The sequence below is a fragment of the Abramis brama genome (assembly GCF_963993115.1).
Source record: "Abramis brama genome assembly, chromosome: 6".
NCBI classification, from domain to species: Eukaryota; Metazoa; Chordata; class Actinopteri; order Cypriniformes; family Leuciscidae; genus Abramis; species Abramis brama.
In genome coordinates this window covers 25,760,830-25,783,182 of record NC_139968.1, presented here as the reverse complement: position 1 = coordinate 25,783,182, position 22,353 = coordinate 25,760,830, and the positions used below count along the sequence as shown (strand labels likewise).

The 22,353-nt window shown below is 35.8% G+C and overlaps 1 protein-coding gene across 3 annotated transcripts in view; it reads right to left on the bottom strand.

Annotated features, from left to right (window-relative positions):
* Positions 1-21,012, bottom strand: part of ptpn4b (protein tyrosine phosphatase non-receptor type 4b) — a 37,989-nt gene extending 16,977 nt beyond the window's left edge. Inside the window, exons 1-15 of one of the 3 annotated variants that reach the window (XM_084117538.1) lie at positions 20,647-21,012; positions 13,341-13,495; positions 10,499-10,606; positions 9,957-9,999; positions 9,783-9,861; positions 9,570-9,614; positions 9,429-9,481; positions 7,993-8,113; positions 7,700-7,787; positions 6,747-6,835; positions 6,546-6,609; positions 5,734-5,906; positions 3,117-3,185; positions 375-509; positions 130-288 (exon numbers count right to left, since the gene is read on the bottom strand). In XM_084117538.1, coding sequence (XP_083973664.1) covers positions 130-288; positions 375-509; positions 3,117-3,185; positions 5,734-5,906; positions 6,546-6,609; positions 6,747-6,835; positions 7,700-7,787; positions 7,993-8,113; positions 9,429-9,481; positions 9,570-9,614; positions 9,783-9,861; positions 9,957-9,999; positions 10,499-10,606; positions 13,341-13,478 — 1,364 coding nt within the window. In that variant the 5' untranslated portion in view covers positions 13,479-13,495; positions 20,647-21,012. Of the gene's footprint in view, positions 1-129; positions 289-374; positions 510-3,116; positions 3,186-5,733; positions 5,907-6,545; positions 6,610-6,746; positions 6,836-7,699; positions 7,788-7,992; positions 8,114-9,428; positions 9,482-9,569; positions 9,615-9,782; positions 9,862-9,956; positions 10,000-10,498; positions 10,607-13,340; positions 13,496-17,328; positions 17,461-20,646 lie in introns of those variants that run through there. The other 2 variants (XM_084117540.1, XM_084117539.1) reach the window with 2 other exon arrangements.
* Between the last annotated feature and the right edge of the window lie 1,341 nt (positions 21,013-22,353).

Below are 22,353 nucleotides of genomic sequence, written 5' to 3'. Positions count from 1 at the left end.
TCACTCTAAAGTTGTTAGTAGAACAAACTTTTAAAAGTTACAAATTTTACTGTAAGATGCAGATTTAATTTATATTGTTTTATGACTTGGATGCTCTGGCGTGCTTAAGACAAAAAGTTCGAAACTCACGGTGTCGAGTCCAGGCTGATGCTGTTGGCCTGCGTGGAGGATGCAGACTTGTGATTGGTGAACGTCTGGCATGGCGAGTCATCGATCACGTGATCGACTAGGTGACCGATGGAGGACGGCCTGACCCGCGCGCCCTCTGTGGTAAACACGGAGTTACTGCTGAGGAAAGAAACAAATTAAAAACTTAAACTGTGTAAGTGAATGAACCTGCATATGTAGGGAAGTTTGTTCTTGTGGGAACTCACTGATCGGGCGAGTCCGGCGGAGAACGGTTCGGCAGACTCTGAGTCTCGAGTCGGTCGTCCGAGAGGGAATTCCTGCTGACGGTCTCCCAGTCCAAACCGCTCATCAGTCTCCTGACCAGAGGCTTGCTTGGTGACCTGGAAATGCATTATAAATGATCTTTTGTGAATCGAAAAGACAACATGCTCTATTAACCAGAACCACAAGAAATATTGTAGAATTCAATTTCCAATGTAAAACAAAATCAGAATTGTTTGCTTTTGAAAATACCACAATTACTTAGCATTTATGTGAACCAACATGGCACATTTGACACACACACACACACTATATATATATATATATATATATATATATATATATATATATATATATATATAAACAAACAAACATATACACATCTACATACATATGATCTTTTATGTTACTATTTTTTGCAAGTGAAACAGTAGTTTACAAACAAACGTTATTTCCGGTTACCTTTGGTTTGTATACATTCAACTCTTTAAAAAAAACAACAACTTTGTTTTTGTAAATTTTAGTAACGTTGCAAAAAAAATGTCAACGTTATTTGCAGTACGTAAAGCAACAAGTTCGATACATTCTAAAGTGGTTTTTTTTTTTAACAAAAGCTTTAAAGTACAAAAACAAACTATTTGAATGTGTTTCCTGTTACGATGTTCATTACCCCTGAAAACCATGAACGTTTTCTAACAAAGTGCCTTGTAACATACCTCAAAAGTAGATTTTTCACAATTTTGTGATATTTCATAGAATTATGTAAACCAACACTGCACATTTTACACATTACAACACATCAGAAAAAGGTTACAAGCAACACCAACACTAGTTTACAAACAAACACTCTTTCCTGTTTCTCCTAAAAACTACAAACAAACTTTTTTTTTTTTTTTTACTTTTTCCGATGAAACATCGGAAAAAGTGATCACACAGAAACTAGTTCACAAAGAAAATTTTATTTTCTGTAAACTTACGTTACTCATTAGGTTTACAACAAACCCTGTTTCCTTTTGCCTAGTTCACACGTTACTATTAAATGCCTTGAGCATTTTCAAAGTGCCCTGAAACTTTTTTTCTCAAAAGTTACTTCGATTTTGTACACTTAAGAAATACTACGTAATATTACTACATAAACCAACATGGAACATTTGACACATTTTACACATTTTTTATCCCCCAACAAAAATACCAGAAAAAAATGTGACAAACAATACACCAAACTAACCAGTAGTTAGCAAACAACTGCTTTTATGTTACGATGTTCGTACACACGCTTCTTCTAGAAACCACAAATATCTGGTAATCTTAAGATTGAGCCGTTCTTCAAAAGCACGATTATCGTATAGTTCACTGAGAACAGGTCGGTGTTGACAAAAAGAAATACCTCCTTGAAGTATGATGGAACATAAACCGTAGTTTGATTTTCAGCCTCAGCATCTTCGAAGAAACGCTGCTCTCGAAACAAATGTCTGAGTGTGTTTTCACAAACATGTGCATGACATGTGCACGCCCTTCACAGTAGTGTGCTTCACAGCCCTGCTTACACTTCCTGTGTTTGGGTGTCATTCTGAGAACATCTGACCACACTTCGACAAACACACACTGACACTTTAACACCACAGGGATCAAAATGGGTGGGATGCAACACACCCAAACACAGACAAATCGGCACATACTATCAAACAGACGTAATGGTATCAAATTTTCATGTTGCGATAATTGCTGAAGCTTTTATCACGGTATATGGTTTGATCACGATATTGAAATAAGTTGCAAAAAAAGTGTTGTCATAATATAACAGGTTAAATAACTTTTTTCTTATAACAAAAAGAACTCTGAACATGTAAATACAATAAAACAAAACACAAAAAAAATGTATAAAGAAAACATGTTTCAAACAGATTAAAGTGCAAAAGAAGTATAAGTAACACTTACAATAAGGTCACATTAGTTAATGCATTAACTAACATTAACAATGAGCAAACGCTACATTTGTTACAGAAGTTATTATTTTTTGTTAATGTTAGTTATAGAAATAAAACATATTTTTAGTTCGTGTTAGCTTAGATCCATTACATAATAGTTACAACTTTTGATTTGAATAATGTGTTATTAAATGCTGAAATTAACATTAACTAAGATTAATAAATGCTTAGAAGTATTGTGTATTGTCAGTTTATGTTATCTAATGAATTAACTAATAGAGCCTTATTGTAAATCGTTACCTATATATTAATGTTACATATATTAATTCATAATAAATAATTGTTCACGGTATTCTGAAGTGGCCACGATAACAATATCATGCACGATATAAGGTATTACCGTATATCCGCACGCCTACTAACAAATATAGCCGATATAAACAAAATCTGCAGTGTCGGCAACCAGGGTTATTAGAATTAACTTAACCTTTGTTACTTGAAATAAACTTATTTTATTTCAGTGAGTTGTCAAGGCAACTTTTCTTGATACTTGATACTAAAAAACTAAAACTTAAATAAAAAATTATAAAATAATAGACAATTAAACTAATTCAAAATTAATAAAAACTAATAGGATATCAATTTTACTAAAATAACACTGCCGTTAACAAACAAAGATAATGGTTGGGTATTACTACCGCATAACATTTCATTTTCAAAAACTCTACTTACATAACGCATATTACTTGCATAGTGTCCTCCCACCCCCTCATTGGTTATTAAAAAAAAATGTGTTACCGTGCAAAGACTCTGTTCTTGATGCCTCGTTCCTTTCCGTACTGTACAGACTGCGCCTCTGTCCTACCACTGCAAAAAAGCCAGAACATAGTGTCACTGCAGACTCTCAAAACTCCATTTGTGCAAGAATCAGGAGAGATAGCCGTACAACAGATGACAAAATGACCACAACTCACAACCAAAATATACCTTTTTTAGCTTTTCGATTAAATTCAGTATGACATTTTGATATTCATGCATTATATATGTATTTATACGTACCTAGTTAAGAAAACAAACAGATAAACCACAATATTAAGCACACTTTAATTTTTAAAATGTGTAAAACTGGACATTTATGAGGGAAAAAAGTGATAGATAACTATTAGCCGAATCAGAGTTTTGAACCAACTCAGAATTAATTCAGATCAAAGGAGCCGATTTGCACGTTCCCATACTTGCAAGTCACAAGACAAGGAGAAAAGAACAGCGAAATAATCTGTAATTCGTTTTCCAGCATGAAATCTTCAGGTGGAACATCTACACGGCAAAAAATTATATTCTTCCTCAGCATTTTTGTCTTGTTTTCCAGTATAAACAATATTAAATCAAGATACACTAACTTAGGAAGCTATGTGACGTAAGATATTAAGACTTGTTTTCTGAAAGAACAAGCAGTTTATGCTTGAATCAAGAAAGAAAATGGGGTCAGAAAACTAATCTTGTTTTACCATTGAATTAAATTTATTTTAGACTGATTTTTTTCTTCACTTCGAAAAACACTTCGACTTTTTGGGACTTTGGCTTATTCACCATATCCCCCATAGTTAGATAAGTCCATACATACCTTTTTCATCTCCGTGCGTGCCGTAACTCTGTCTGACGCACCCACCGCTAGCCTAGCTTAGCACAAAGACTGGAGGTAAACGGCTACAGCTAGCATACTGCCTAGAGCCCTGCACGGGGCAAAACATCCAGCCCTAACCGAGACCTTGCCCGTGGTGTTCAAGCCCTAATCCGGCCCCAGCCCGAAAACGTCTGCAATTTTTCAGCCCGAACCCGACCCGAGACCAACATCAATATCACTTTGAGCTCTCTCTGACGCGCGCTCTCTGATGTGTGCTGTCTCTGCTAGACACACACACAAGACGCACACACATACACACACACGCTACTAGGTAAAATTTTATTATAGGCCTCAAACATAACTACCACCACCGACAATTATGCCCACAAATATTAATACAGACTGTCCATTACAGAGAAGCATAAGCATGCAGTAGAGAATATTATATAGCCAAATGTGATCCAGCAGTAAATAAAGATTTATGGCCTACCTTTTTTTGATGTCAAGTAACTTTACTGAAGAACAACGTTTCAAAGAACTCTTCGCCAACTGGCTAACGTTAAATAATAATAAAATATAATAAAGAAAAAAAAAATCCGTTGAACTGAGTAGGTTCATTCACTGTTTATTTGTGATCGTTGTGAAGAAAAAGAATAGCATCCACTGTTGAAGGCTTCAGGCTCGGTAATCAAATCAAAACTCTTTCAAAATGCAGCTTTTCCTTAAGTATTGGGAACTTTTAGTGACTCCTTATGCTCCAACTTCTCCCTGATGCTCTGCATGGTCAACTGTCACATAATCCATTGTGCACGCGCGTGGTGTTACTCGCGTGTTCGCATATTGCGTTGCATATTTATAATATTAGCCTATCAATATAACAATATTCCATACAGTAGCCTGCGCTCTGCACGTATATTATGGGCACGATGAAAGGAGAAAAGCTAAATGAGCCCGAGTCCGACCAAAGCCCAATCTGTAAAAAAAAAAAAAATTGACCCGACTGCTCCCAATAAGTGACAACATAACGCCAACATTTTACTATTTACATGTTGTGATTTGTATATAGTCACAGCGTGTACAAATAACATGGTCATATTCTCAGAAGGCAAAGCACTGCTAACTTGGGCGGAGTGATTTGCTCGCAGCGCCTGAGAAGCCCCGTGGTGAGGAGCAGAGTTCGCTCAGAATTGGAGTAAATCACTCCGCAGAAGTAACAGTGTTTCGTCTTCTGAGAATATAGTTCCCAGTATGTATACGGTTAAAAGATGGTTGTGTCTCATGTGACCTTGTTATTCGTACACGCTGTGACTATACAAATCACAACATGTAAATAGGAAAACGTTGGCGTTATTTTGTCACTTACTGGGAGCAGTATGCTAGCTGGAGCCATTTACCTCCAGTCTTTGTGCTAAGCTAGGCTAGCGGTGGGTGCGTCAGACAGAGTTACAGCACGCACGGAGATGAAAAAGGTATGTATGGACTTATCTAACTCTGGGGGATAAGGTGAATAAGCTAAAGTCCCAAAAAGTCAAAGTGTTCCTTTAAGCATAAACTCACTTATTTTGGATGATGTTTTTCAGAAAACAAGACTTCACATTTTAAGTTATTTTGCTTTTTAAGTAAATCTATCTTGATTTTTATTTTATTTTTGATATTTGTATTGGAAAACAAGACAAAAATACTAAGGATTTTTTTTTTGCAGATTTTTTGCATAAATTTAATTTTCCAAATGCCATTGCATGCTCCTACATCCACTGCACCCTAATAAAGAAACTCTTCAAACATTCTCACCAGTAGCGGAACTTGGATCCGAGGGTGAAGTACTGCAGAAAGAGGTTCCTCTCAGGAGGAACGGGTCGCTCCAGTCTGAAGAACGTGTGATGCTCCACGCAGGCCTTCCATAAGTTCTTACAAGCTCTGTAGTTCATCATGTTGAAACCCAATAAAGACTCTCTGTTCTCAGTCTGTGAAACAGAAAGCGGATGATGAGAAAGAAGGTTTGGTGAGCTCACTGTATTTTGCAAATAATCCATTTTAGTATGTAACAATTTCAGTGGTTAATACCAAAACCAATAAAGCTTTGCAATTCAATTCCAATTTCACCACTACAGCCAGAGCTGGGTAGTAACTGATTATATAATATGCATTACATAATCAGATTCCAAACATTACATGCAAGTACTTGTAATCAGATTATATTACATTTTACTTGTAATCAGATTATACTACATTTTATAATACTCATAATCAGAATACAGTTATTTTTTGTATTGATTACATCATTTCGCTTATATATGTTCAATGCAATTCATGTTGTTGATGCAAAGAATAGAATATAATTTCTATCTATTTGTATTTGATATCATTATTGTACAAGATTATCTTATTCAAATAAATGTGATAAATGAAGTAGGTCAAAAGTAATCTAAAAGTAATCTAAAAGTAGTCTGATTACCTAAAATGTGTAATGTAACTGACTATGTTACTAACTATAATTTTCATCATGTAATTTGTAATCAGTAACAGACTACAATTTGTAAGTAATCTAAGGTAAAGACAGATTTCGATTACATGCAAAACAATACGTCTAAACAAATACATACCAGTTCTTTTCTTAGTTGTATAAAAAACTGTTTAGATTTAAAAGATATTTTTACAATTTTCAACCTGAAACACAAGAGAAAGAGAGGGGAGGGGACATAAAAGATGTTTCAAATGAGAATTTGTATCCACAAGCTTTCAAATGCGTTTATTTCAATGAAATTCCCAATTGTAAAGAAATTTACAGCTAAAACGACCCTTACCATGGAAAGTGGTTGACTCGTACCCTGTCTTTATAGACGGAGATGCCGGCAGACAAAACTCCCATGTATATCTCTGCGTTACAGTGGTCCTGAAATCATGAAGAGTAGGAAACCATAAGGATGCAGTTTCCACGGCAACATCAAAACCATTTTGTTTTAAAGAGTGCTTAGACTTTTGGTTTGCTTAAGAAGGGATGCTCAATATATTGGCGACCATTTCGCTATCAGCCAATAATGACAGATGGATAGAATAGTTAAAACGAACAACAGATCAAATGAATGACAGAACAATAATATTGACAGAACAAATGATGCATAGAACAATATTATTAATGATAAAATATTTTTTTTGTTTTGGCCAAAATCATTGACTGAAACTGTGATGCAAAAAATATGCACTATATTACGTTTTTTTCTTAATTATTTCATGTTTGAATAAATCTGTCATGAAAACAAGTTATTACAGCCACTGTTTGTGTTTATATTTCAACAACCAATTAGAGTAAAAAGAAAAAACAATTATACCATTACATTTTTCAATGTTTATATACAAGTTTTACTTTAGTGTTGATTAAATAAAATTTGATTGGTTAATTGATTAGTAAATAAACTTTATTTTCCGTTTCGATTTCCGGCTTTTTCCGGCGATTTCGCCTTTTGTTACAGAAAAAAAAAAAAAATTTGGTGCAATACTACAATATATAGAATGACCTAATAAACAATAGAACGCCCAATAAAACAAACTGATGACAGAATGAATGACAGACAAACAAAATATTTATTAAAATTAGTGGGCAAAATTGCAAAACACAAAAAACGAAACTATACAAAACGCAAAAAAAAATCCCCTGTTTTAAGTGGCACCAGATATCATTCAAGCCTCTAGTGTTTGTTTGCAGTACCATATGAAACAAGATGAGTAGCCAGTGGGGTAAGATGGGCCGGTCACTCACCCGAGCATAGTGCAATTCTACGCCGTAGAGCTCCAGCGTCCGCGCAGCATTCAAGTAGTTAAACTCGGACTGAGCTGGTGTGAGTCCACTGTGAGAGAGAGAGAAGAGAGACTCAATCTCAGAGATCCACAAACAATGAACCGCCTTGTTCCACAAATCTGCCCGTGTGTGTGTGTGTGTGTGTGTGTGTGTGTGTGTGTTCAGCTGTGACCCTTTGTTCCTCCGTCTCCACTGACACTCAGTTAAATATAAGAATCTTTAACACACTGGAGGATTTCATGCACATGTCTTACTTGTGCTCTTGGTGAAGTTTGGCGACCTCTTTCTCAAAGTCCTGCGGAGGGTTGGGAATGAAGCTGTACTCAGAGAGGTACCCAGACAAATGTTCGGAGTGACTGTAGTCCCCCAACTCAGCTGAAACACAAAACAGGCCAAGAAACCATGTGTGTATGTATGTCAATGTGAGGCACAATGTGTCTTTCACCCTTTCATAGAGCCAGGCTTCCAGTTTCCTCACAGAAGCTACTGGAGACCCCTTAAAGTCAACAAGAATCAAAACCAAAAAACACTAAAACTTTTAAAAATTTGCAAGTACATTTATCTTAACATTATAATTTGAAGCATTTAAAAATTTTGTAAAATCTTGTTGACAAAAAAACCCACTAAAACTAAATTTCCAAGTACATTTATCTCAACATAATTTGAAGCATGGAACAATTTTGTACAATTTTCTCAACAAAATAACACAAACAAATTAAAATTGCAAGTACATTTATAGCAACAAACATTTTTGTATAATTTTATCTTTTTTAAAACAACTAAATTTGCAAGTATATTTCTCAACATTATAATTGGAAGCAATAAACAATTTTATAAAATTCTCGACAAAAACAACACTAAAACTAAAGTTGCAAGTACATTTAACTCAAATTTGAAGCATTAAAGAATGTCTGATGTTCATTTAGCAGCTATTAAATTATTAATACTATTAATTATTAAAGTTAAGTCAGCACAATGAAAAATAGGACAAATCTATATGAAAAATAGCACTAATATCCAATGTTGTAAATACAACAACAACAAAACAAAAAAAATCATATTTACCCTTAAAAAAATGAAAAGAAAGAAATTAAAATGAATATATTAAACTATATAAACTATTAAAAAACAGCAAACTTGTGCGATTTCCATACGATAAAAGAATAAAATGTGAAGCTATAAGTAAAACAGCAGCTGTGCTGAGTGTAACATTAACGGCTACTACAAAATATTGTTAATCATGTAATAAATCGCCACATTTTTCAGCTTTATTACTGGAAATGGGTCAGACAAGGACAGGAAGGAGACAAAAGGCAGATCATGAACTATTTGGCAAACCGTACAGCCTTTGTGCATCCTGTGTGGACGGTTATATCACCAGCCAAACAGAACCACAGGTCAGAGAGTCTGCAATCATTTCCTCAAATTTGCGTCATTAAAATTGATGTTTAAGTAATGATGAATGGCAAGTGATATACTTCGCACAAAACCACTAAACAAAGATACAAAATACAGAAACAAAATACATTCGTTTTTTTTATTTGCCAAAATGTCAGAAGGCATTTCAAAATATCTGTCAAAATTTAATTTAAAATGAAGTAAATGGCTGCTACCATGCTCTATAGATATTGGCACTGAAAAACCCATAGGACCACTAATTGTTAATGCATAAATAATCTGTAATACTTACCCTGAACTGCATAAGAAGCCAAAAGAACTGCAGTGTTTTGTGGGCAAGGAAGCCTAGCAAAGAAACAAACGAAAACTGTTACATGAGATTGGCTTTAAGACGGAAAATTATGCATTTTACATGTAGAACGTGCATCCTTACCTGCCGCTCAGAATATCCTGCTTCAGTTGCAAAAAGTACAAATATCTATGATAAAAAATAAAAAATAAAAAAAAATCACAAACAAAATCACTGATAATCCAGAGAGAGAAAATGTGCTATTTTTTACGATATACGCAGATTTAATTTATACGATTTAAGTTTTATTTTTACTTTTCATATGCGTAGGAGTGTTTTTTTTTTTTAAAACTGTACCTTGTGTACTCTTCCTGTAATTTACCAGGGTCACTCACGAAAAACTTCACCCTGAACCTCAGATTATGTGGGGATGGCCCTGAAAATGAAAAAATAATTACAAAAAGAACATTTTACTCAGATACATCATACAAATAAAAACATTCAAATTTAAAAATGTGAAAAAATACCTACTTTTGAGCTGTTTTCTAACAAATTTGTTTGGGTCCAGCCACCTCTGAAACACACAGTCATAAACAATATAAAACAGCGTGCATGAAATTTAGGCCCCTTTTTATTCATAGCACAACATTTTCATGACAATCACACAAACTCAGCAATGTGAAAGACACCAAAATTGCTTGTCGATAAAAAAATAAAAAATCTACAACATCAAACGCAATGAATTAAACATTCACCTCGTTTTACTAGGAGCAGAAACTGAGAGCAGCGTTTTAATGTGTGACCTGAGATTCAACTTTCCTGTTTATGCAGACACTTTGTCTAGAAACCAAAATAACTACTGAACTGCTTCGTATTTGCTATAAATAACAGACTGAAAATGAACAAGGTACATGGGAAAATATTTTTGCATCTATCATATCATTGATATGCAAAAAATATGAATTTTTCAGGTTTAATGCTCTTTTCGCAACATGATGTGCTGCTTGAATGAACAAGGGTTTATGGGTGATCTACTGCCGATGATGACTGCTGAGTGACAAGTGAGCGCCTACCTGGCTGTCACAAGAGTCGTCTGCTAGTTGAAGGCCGAAGTAGTCTTGCTCAGTTAGCTCCAAGTGTTTATACACTACGTCCAACAAGATCCGCCCCTGATCTTGCTTCTACAAGAGACAAAAAGTGTGCATTCATATTAGTTTTGCACTGTAATATAAAAATAAAAGAACCATACTCAAAAACAAACCAAAACCCCCACAAAAACACAAAGAAACTAAACAAAAACAAAACAAAAACAAATCACAAAAAACAAACAATCCAAACCACAAAACCAAATCAAAACACAAATCAAACCAAACCAAACCACAAAATAAAGCAAAACCAAACAAAACACAAACACCAAACCAGAACACAAAACAAAAACAAAAAACAAACAAAAAACATAAAACAAAAACCAAATCAAAACACAACAAACACCAAACCAAACACTAAATCAAAACGCACACCAAACCAAACCAAACACAAAAAAAAAATCTTGAAAAAAAAAAAGTAAAGTAAAAAGTAATGTCTAAGAAATGAAGTAATGTATTTTTTGATAATACAACGACTTCAAAACTTTTTTTTTGGACCTGGCATGGAAATACCATGTTTCTGGACAAGCAGCGTTTTTTTTTATTTCAACGGAATTCCCACAAAAAATATAGTATTTTCACAATAAAACAGTAAATATAGTGCAATAGATATATATAGTATAGTCAAAATAGCATGTTTTATTTCCAATTTATTTTATTACCAAACGAAAACATGAGACCTGAAATATTATCCCTTGAATCCAAGGCAGTTTTAATAGACGAACGTTTGCAAAGCTAGTTTAACCCTTCAGCCCAGCAGATCTGTGCAGCATGTATGATCATGACAGCCATGGCCTCAGGACACGCTTCTGTCGAACCCAGGAATGTGAAGCATCTGCCCGAAACAGCCCCTCTGAGCTCCACGCGGAAAACCAACCCGAGCCGCCACATCGCATAACTCCAGTCAGCCTCTATTGTACCTCATAGACGGCTGGTCTCCTGTGGTGATTCTCACCGACCTGCCATTTAGCAGACATTTTTCATCCAAACCAATTTATTGCACAATAACGGCAGCGCTCCAGCTCAGGAGTAAAATGCTGATACAGCCAAACTGAAAGACATCAGTAACTTTGCGGCTTGTGGGTCACCTCTACCTGAGATTGAACTCTCAACCTCTAGAAGATCATTATCCACACAACATTCGCGGTTAGTAAAGGAACAGTTCACTCAGAAGTCAAGGTCCTGTCATCATTTACAACCCCCCACATCATTCCAAACATGTATGATTCTTTCCTCTGTGGAAGACAAATGAAGATACTTTGCTAAATGTTCAAGCTGTTCAAACTTTTAATAGGAAAAACAACTGAAATTTCAGTCTGTTCCTCGCACATAGCATTTCCATGCTTTAGAGCACTTGAAATATAGTGCACAAATCATATGGACAACTTTGGTCAATGTTTATTTTGGTTTTATGAAAAAGAGCAGCTTAGACTTTCAGCAAAGTCTTAATTTGTGTTCCACAGACGAAAGAATCATGCATGTTTGTAACATCACATACAATTTGACAAAACTATTACTTTAAGGGAAAAAGTGTGCCTCAGAGATTTTCTGTGGAACAAAGATCTCAAATTATTCTTTGCAAATATAATTTAAGATCTTGAAGAGGTTTATAAAGAACATTAAATCTTTAGATTTATTTCTAGAGGTTTTTAACAGTTTTAAAGGGTTATTTTAGGTCTTTTAGAGTTCTTCTGAACCCTTAGAGATGTTTCTGTAGGTCTCCAGGGGAAGAGTCTTTGGATCTTCTCAACATCCAAACAAATCCTTAAAACGGAAGACGAAAGTTATGTCTTCCATCATTCATTTTTCCATAAGGATAAAAAAGGCTTCTTTAAAGCGTTATAAGCCAAAACTTGAACATTTGACAAAAAGACAAAAGGTACAAGACTGTGTAACGGCTTTAGTGAGGGAAAGAACTATAATCCCATTGCGCATGACAATGAAAATGGAAAAATATAAAAGTTGTTGATTATATCTATAAAAACAACACTTAATTTACTGTACAATATGTACAAATATTTAAGTATTTTGTCAGACTTGATTATGTCATTTGTTGTGCTTCATGTGAGAGGATGTTCCCTGCAAGTAGAGTTTGCCATACAGGAATTAAGATTTAAAAAAGATCATTTTAAAAATTTGAAGAAATGAATGCGAACGGATGACTTCAACAAAAGCATATACCACCGATTACCAACGTCAGAACTCAGGTCTGTCTTTAAAGGTTTAGAAAATATTGTTAAAAACTAATTTCCCTCTGGAGAAAATGGAGTTTTTACATTTATTGTAATCTTAGTAAGTTAGGATTGAAGTACTGTTAAATTAATCTTGATTTATTTATTTATTTTTCATTTTCTGAAGTAAATGTGAGTGGTGTTGGCCTGCTGCCAAGATCCTTGAGTGTTCTGAGTGGTTGCCAGGGCGTTGTTATGCAGTTGCTAAGGTGTTCTGATTGGTTTTTACGGTCTTGCTGGAGGATTCTGATTGGTTGCTACTGCTAGTTGGTTTCTTATTGGCCAAAGTCCAAGAAAAAAATCCACTCTGTAACCTTTAGTGTAAATATATGGGATTTTTCGCATGTTTTGTTATCCACCAAGTGAAAAACTTAACTGATCACTTACAAAAGAAAAAACATGCTTGTTCCAAATGATTTTCAATATGGAGCACAAAGGATACTGAAGTTTAATATTAAATCAAAATTTGGCCTCTTTTAGGAAAACAACTCGTCCTGAGGGTTGATTTAGTAGCTTAGGTTAAACATGCATGTACTCACATTGACACTGAAGGTCTGTACTGTGTTGTCCAGCAGTAAAACGTTACACACCACCTGCGCTTGCTGTCTCTCTCTGGCCTCCTCCAACGCTCCCACATCGTAAGTACTGCCAGCAGGCAACCGGAAGCGTGCGGTCATTACGGTCCCCACTCCGTCTGCAAAACACACAAGGCTAAAGGTCACCAACAAGCTCAGCTGACCCGCATTCACCATGGTAAACGTTATTAAGCAGTGCAAAAAACACACTAGCGCATGTGATCCTACGGCAAAAATGATTCACAAACATTCTGTACTTCTGTACAAAGTGAGCAGTTTTATAGATTTTAGCTTTCAGGTTCTACTAGTAGAAACGAGAAAGCAAAAATCAAAACACAACAGCTAGACAATGGTTCGTCAATTGAAGTAACTCATAAAGGAAGTACAGGTCAGGGTTGCTGTGAAGATAAGTCATCATACAACTCATGAAAGGAAATTGCTTAATATATTTACTTTTTTTATTTTTTATTCATCTTCTGATGCAATTCATAACATTAAACTGTTTCATTCAAGGTTTCAGTGATACTAAACGCTCTCCTTTAAGATAACAAGGTCAATTTTGACCAAGACTATCAGCCAACTGAAGAGTTTCTCTTTGAAATTGCTCCGTCTTTTCTAATATAAATAGGCTTTCAAAAGAGACACAAATAATACAGAAGAATTTCTACAAGAGCAACAAAAAAAAAAAAATTACAAATTCGTCTTCCTTTCAACACCTAGCAAAAAGAGACGTAGCATTTTACAGCCACGGTTTCTCAAACCTAACCAAGTTTCTGACTGGCAATGATATAATCAATTATAACGAGAACACAGTGAAAAATGCACATTAAAACATTGTGTTGACAAAAATATGACAAGAAAAAACAATACAGCAAAATATGAACTATGCTAACAATGTTTTCAACGCTAACAATGAACACTGATGAACTATGCACACTGATAGTGGGTTAATTAACTCAAACATACATATTCATCTATAATTAATAAGATTTATACACATTAACAAAAAATTAGCTCGAGTACAAAATGTTGCAAACGAACATTTGAACATTAAGTTACAAGTCAGAATGTGCAAGTCTTGTTGCGAATGCACTCCTGTAACTATGCACTAAAACACGGACAATAAATAATTAAAGACATAAAGAACAAAGAATTAACAAAATTGCTAATTGCTTGAAATTAAATGTTGATGCATGTTTATATATAATGTTTGAACATTTGGTCAACTAAATGGACCGATGGACCGAATTTTCGGCAACTCAAAATATTTGTCCGAAACAGCAAAAAAAGTGAATTTTAGGTTTCAGACGAAATAGTTTGAGGCACTGACGTGACATTTAACATGAGCATTTTAACTGTGTCAGCGTCTATTTGGGGCACAAAAAACAGATGACCTAAAACAAGTAAATATATCAGCAGTGTGGTCAACATACAAAAAAAAAAACAATTCTAGAGAAGCAATACGTGACAATTTTTTCTGCTGAAATATCAAGAGGTGGCTTGTTGTGAGAACTTCATAAAGAGTTCAATCAATCTAAAATTTACTCAAATTAATGAATATGACATGAAAAAATATCAACTACATGTGAATAATTATTGTTTAGCTCTAGACAGCCCACTCTGGACTCTAGAACCAAATACTCTAGACTTGGTGGGCGACACGTAGAATCAAAGACTTCACACTGAGTTTCCTAGGGCTAAAATCTCTAACTCTAGAGAGTTTGTAACCAACTGTTGGGTTTCTAACTCCACACCATCCAATCTAGTGTCTTTCCCCCAGTTTCATCTGGTTTCGTCTTTGTCGCCTTTTTTCACCTTTGTTGCCATTGGCTTTTGGCTTGCTTAGTTGGGGACATTAAATTTAACATTTCATTTAATATTCAGCAATAATATTGATCTGCCTGCATTGACACCATTATATGAGAACTGAACTGAGCTGGACGAAGACATCACGGTTTTCTCCAGAGCGGCTATATATATATATATATATATATATATATATATATAAAACTGAACTAAATTAATAACTTTTTTACAACAAAAATGAAACATCACTGAACTTACTTAAGCTGGACTGTGACGCTATTTTCTTCTGGGAACAAACTTTGTTGCATTATTTTCCTTTGATCTCTGTAAAGCTGCTTTGAAACAATCTGTAGGAATCACAGGGTACCACATGATACGATACGATACACGATACATGGCTCACGATACCGATAATATCAGGATACAGCAATTCTGCGATAATCGATATATTGCTAGACAATCCTATAATGATACATCACAATATCGGTCTAACTATTAAAACAAAATGGCCATGAAAAGGTTAAGTGCAGGTTTTCTCTCTTTATTATAAACTGTTAGAAAACAGCACAAAAAGTTTTTCAATTAAATGTAACATTTTAAGTAAATTAAACATTTTATGCTTATACTTTTTTACCTGCACATTTACCTGCTTATCGATTTGTTTTATCTATATTTTCTTTTACAGAAATCACTTTTTAAGGACTACAACAAACGGCTGGTAGGGACTACACGACATTCCTCCCGGGTTAGTGACATCACTAACCCTAAAATTTACATAAACCCGCCCCCTGAACACGATTTATAGATTATCAAGACAGAATATGCTAATCAATGACCAGAAGATAGTTAGCTCCACATCAGCTACTTAAATTCATCAACTAACCATTCAGAAATGTCCTGTTGCTTCTACATGTTGTCACTTCTTCTTGAGTCTCTCCATCTTTGTCCGACTCCGGTCTGAACATAAAAGGCTAAACGCGTTTTAAATTTTCAGTGTGTGTCTGTTTGAGGTAATCGAGCTGCTAAAACACACAAGCTCTTGAAACTCCGCCCTCTGTGCCGGTAGCAGCAGCTCATTTGCATTTAAAGGGACACACACAAAAACTGTGCGTTTTTGCTCACTCTCAAAAAGTGACAATTTTAACATGCTATAAAAATATATCTGAGGGGGATTTTGAGCTAAAACTTCACATACATGAAGTAAATTTACATATAGTAAATAGACATCTTAGATGCTCTTTATCTGCTGACAACTCTCCCATGTGTATCTGTGGAAGCGCTCGGTGAAGAGCGTCAAAGATGTCGATTTACAACATGTTTGTCCCATCAATGGTATAAAAGCCGAAGTGCGAAGGCTAATTAACTTATGTTCAGGTTTCCCTCATTCATGTGTTGAGCGCCACCTCGAGGAGCCATGAAGAAGCGACACTGGGAGCAGGGAAATATATTTAGAGCGCCTTAATTTATTAATTCAAATATCGATATTTGGCGCTGACGCATCGATTCTCGTATCGATTTTAATCTCCTTTTAATTTCCAAAGAACACCCCATTGACTTCCATTATAAAAATAATAAAAAAACGTTTGTGTTTCACATAAGAAGAAAGTCATACAGGTTTGGTACAACATGAGGGTGAATTAATGATAATCTGAAAGGTTTCTACAAACAAACAAGAAAAAAATATTTTTTCTTTAAAATACCCCAAGCATTATCTTCTCCTGAAGCCCTTTAAAATGGCATTTATATCATTTACAGTTGCCTAAAGTTTATTTTTACTTTTTTTTTTTAGGAGTTTCTAAAAATAGACGCAACTAAGTTTCTTTACACATGTCCGCGCTGTACGAAACAAGCTCCCATAACACTAAAAGGCAGCTGGGTAAACAACAGGGGGTCAGAGTTCATGACCTGTAGGAGCAAACATGTGACCTTCCAGCACGGTCACAGCCGCCTATTCAAATTCCACACCCAACTTACTCCAGTTATTAATCTATGACACAATCTACATGGAAAGGAACTGGCAGACAAAATCAATAACAAACGCATTTGAGCATTCCTTTGACATACGTTCGACTAAATTTACATAGTACCTTTAAAAGAAAGACTTTTGAAACAAAAGCATCACCGTTTCTTAAAATCTCACACTTACTGTTAAGATGACATTGTTGAAATATGAAAAGATTCGAAGTAGAAGAACCGCAAAGATTTTTAATCGTAAGATCTCAAAAAGACAAAATCAACTGTTAAATCTGATACTTGCATCAGCACAACCTTATTTGTCATGCGTGTCAATGCAGAAAGGATAATCTCTTTGTATAACTTGCTAAACTGTGATGTGTGTGTGAGAGCATGTGTGTGGCGGAACATTTCTCTTCTGTAGAAGTTTCCCCGGATGTCATCGAATACCACAAACACCGAAACACTTAGAATTTTCCGCTGAGTGGGGATCAGACCACCAACACCTCAGTAGATCTCAGACAGTGGGGTTACAAAATGAGTTTATCCCCCACCCTAAAAAAACTCTCTCGGTCAGCCCCCCTAAACCACCTTCCACCCAATATTTCCATCTTTCTCTCTTATGTTATCATAACCTATAACTAAAGCATCATAAGCTACAGAGTGTTCTAATTCATTTCTTTGAACATCAAGGGAAAATACGATGCTGATAAAAGCATAAAATAAAGATAAAATAAAAGGCAACAATTGTGCAGAGCTAAGATTGCTAAACAAATAAGAATTTTAATTTATATTGTATTCATAAAAATAAATAAAAAACGATTTACATTTTGTTGTTGATGTCATTGTCAACTAGGGCTGCCCCCTAATAGTCGATTAAACGTTAATCGAAGCGAAGAGGCTTAGTCGACCAAAATTTTATTTCGTCAGTTAGTCGCAGAAAAAAAAAAAAGTCCACATGAAGTGGCGAAGTCACGAGGGACTGATCGTTAACGCATATCCAAGTGTTTGTGCGGATTGTGGAAGCTGAAGTATTAGCCGGCGCGATCACTTGCATTTTTCCTGATAACAGCGGAAATCAACTTAAAATACTATGTCGTTTTTGCTCATATAGATAATAGAGTAATGCGTCATTCAAAACTGTAAATGGTCTACTTTGTTTTTGTAAACTCACAATAAAACGAAACAAACAGGATGCGCTTTCTGCCGTCTCGGTCTCCGTTAACTGGAGAGCGCGTCACAAAAACGAACCGAAACTCAGAGTATATAATCGGCTACTTGCCTCACAGACATGAGAAATATAGAAAGCTTGAAATGTCTACTTTTAAACGAACCAAAATAAATACTCTAACCAGTTTAAATTCTGTATACTGTATCCATATGAAAATGTGCAATTCTATCTAAATCCGCATCCACTATCCAGTGGAGATGGCGTGTCAGCATAGTCAATTTCATCTTTGCAGCCAACACTGACTCAAATCACTAGTTTATTAAAAAAAACCTAAAATGGCTCCTTGCTTTTTATTTCCGACACATTCATAATCATTATTTTTGCTGGTGCTTTGCGGCAAGCTTGGCTATTGGTTATATATTCTTCCCCACAGTATGCATTTAAATAATTAAATTAATGCAAACGTGCAATTAGTCGTCTAATGGTGTAAATGTACGACTACTAGTTGACTAAAAAAAAAATAATGTATCAGGGGAAGCCATATTGTCAACCGTGATGTCAAATCAAACTTTATGGTATTTTACAGCAAATGTTCTTGGAATATGGCCAATAATAACACAACAGCCCACTATTTGTTCTGTTGTCATTTATGCACTTACAAAATTGGGAATATTCCAATTCAGTCGAATTTTGCGTATATTTTGGACCTATGCAGTTTATGGTATTTTCAACACACTTCAATGCTCAATTTTACGTATATTTTACAAGTAAACTTTACAAGTAATTATACAAGTAAGCTTAGTGGTTCTCAACTGGTTTTGCTTCAGGACCCAGATACTATAAGTCAAGCGGCAGTCGAAATCATCAAAATGCACTGTTGGCCCTTATGAGTAACATTTTACAGGTAAAACTGCATACATTGTTAAAATTTACAAGAGTAATATTTTACAAATCGCATGCACACCTAAAATTTTGCTTGTAAACATCCAATGCAAATCTTTCATTGGATGTCAAGCGGTAGCCAAAAACTGTATCTTACAAGACACTGTTGGACCCATCAAGCAACATTTTACAAGTAAAAAAATTTAAATGCATATATTGTCAAAAAAAAAAAACTAACAAAAAACGCATGCATTTTTAAAATTTCACAAGCAATTTTTTTTCCAAATTACATGCACACTTAAAATTTTGCGTGTAAACAGCCAAGGCAGGCAATGATCTTTAAAGTGGCAGCCCAAAACATTTCCATACAAGACAATGTTGGACCTGACAAGAAAAATTGTACCAGGAAAATTTCACGCAAATTTTACCAGTATTTTTTTTTTTTTTACGACTGCATGTATACCTTAAACTTTGCTTGTGAACATCCCATGCAAAACCAGTTGAGAACCACTGAGCTAGAAGAGAAGACAAAGATGCTAACAGACCAACAGGATGTCATTCATGCTTTCATTCATGTGTCACCTATTACACCTGAACCAGAGCCAGCTTTACAGGACCATCCAACCCTACTGCAATAAAAACCATTCAACAGAATAGACTTGCATGACACATCAATTTTCACATGTAAAAGGGCTTTTCATCCAAACAAGCACATTATCAGAAGAATACCACACAGATCTTGCATTACAGTCTGTTGAAGAATGCGCACACACACACACACCAGGGGGACAGAACAGTAGATGATGTCACCGACTCAACCAGGGGAGATGCGTAGTGCCCAGAAAACAATTAAAACAAACCTTATTGCACCAATATAAGGTCCTCTCTGGATCCAACTGTATGCAAGGAGATTATTTGCATGCAAAGGATGAGAGCTGGGGTTATGTAATGATGTGGCAGAGAAAATAAGGCACAATGGGAGCAGCTGAGATGTACAGATGTGACATAAACCTTAAATAAACACTAAAGCTCAAATATATCTCACATGACAGCTGAAGGATCTCGAAAAGAGGCCATTGAGAGGGTTGCCAGGTATCAAGAACAGAACGAAATACACTATGCATTCAATCCATGTTGCCTGGCTGCACACACACCACAGACACACTGCATGCATTTGGGCATCGTATGGATGGATTATCTTGACATGCAGCAGAAATTAAACCCGGGACGTTACATAAAGGCATTTGCATGGCATCCGAAGCAACCTGTCCCTAAAACCAGCGTGCAAGGTGAATGCACGCTTTATGCCTCTGCCTGTGCACCATTTCAGGGATCTGGAAGCTTGCATTGGTTGGTTTGGTTGCTATGCAATGGGATAAAAAAGGAAGACAGGACATGCATGCATGCATGAATGAATGGTGACACCAATACAGAAATACAACCATAACGCATGCTTACCTTCATATACAGGTTTAGGAGAGTCCAGTGAATTGAAGATGATCTTGACTTATGATGAAAGGAGAATAGGAGGTGGGGGGAGAGGATAAAACGGCAGCTCATCTGCAGGAAAATAACCACATTGCTGTAAATGTTCACATTACATTCAATTCAAGGGGCCTCTGGCACTGTAAGAAATGATCATTCCAAAATGGGGACGCGATCCTGGCTTCTTCTGGGCGCGGTGCATTAAATAAAAGCCTCAAACGCAATTGCAATCTTTTCTGTGGCTGCTGGCCGGGTTTAGCTCTATAATCCTGCATATGTCTCTGTATTGCCGCTACTGGCTGCTGCGGCTGCAACGTGCAGCGTTAACATGGCGCAACCGCACACGCCCCGCCTACATTCTCATAGGTCTGACGTGAGGGCGTGGCCAAGGCGCGGGGCGGGGCCTAGAATGCAAAGGTTCGCTTCTCAACTTATACACATAAGTTGGGAATCATTTGTGTACGTTTAGTTTAAAACAGGCTTAAATGCGCAATTTAGTTGTAACATGAAAATGTGTGATGGAATATCATAGGAAGTAGACTCAAACTAGCCCCTACATAATTAAAGGGATAGTTTAACCAAAAATATTACATTTTGTCATTACTTACCCTCAAGTTGTTCCACATTTTTCTTCTGTTGAACACAAAAGAAGATATTTTGAAGAATGTTGGTAACCAGTCACCAGCCATTGACTTCATTGGCTACCGTCAAATGTCTGCTCTGGATACCAACATTCTTCAAAATATCTTCTTTTGTGTTCAACGGAAGAAAGATTTAGAACAATTTGATGGTGAGTAAATTTTCATTTTTGGGAGAACTATCACTTTAACATCACCATCTTCTCGTCTAAGCTTGTGTGTGTTTGTAGCGCCATCTTCTGGAGAGGATGTATTTATGTCTCATTTCCAAGGTGTGACCTGAATCTGCACTTCTAACATAATTACACCCCATTAGCACTTTATTGAAGGCAGCAACTCTAGATCGAACTCTGTCATTCTAAAATGGAAGGTTCAGGCTCCGATGATCTTTTAAAGCAGGTTTAGATGACGATCAGGGTTCAAGAGAAAGCCTGACTGTTACTAGGCAACCATTATGAAGTCACAGAGCGATTTTAGAACACATCACTGCTACAGATCTGTTTCCAGCATATTCTCCTGTAGTAAATTACATAATTTGTTTGCGTACAAATGAGCCGGAAACTAAAATGTCTCTTATCTTTAACTCAAAGAGCGTGGGCTGGGGAAAATGCATCAACAGTTGAATCATAGCATCAGCTCGTCCGTTTGAAATGAATGAATTTTGTTGGATAGATTGAAATTTGGTATTAAACCTTAAAATATAGTATAATGAAAGTTACAATGTCTTTTCTACATGGTGCCATTTTTTGGACATGTAACAAAAGTACCTTGGTGTACCTGACTTCTCTTAACCTGAGGAGAAAGGGCCTTCAGATGTGTAAAATGTCTCACTTCTTTCAGTGACATGAAATCTGATATTATTCTGTATGATATTTAGAAGGAAAAATTGTGGTTTGATTTACTGGGATTGGATTAGATTGTGAAAAGTAGAAGATATTTTAGGATGTGATATTATTGGTTAATATTGCTTTCCCAACCCACAAGGCCTTGATGACATCAGCAGAAATGAAAAGTTGTTTCAGAGGCGGAGAAAGTTGTTACG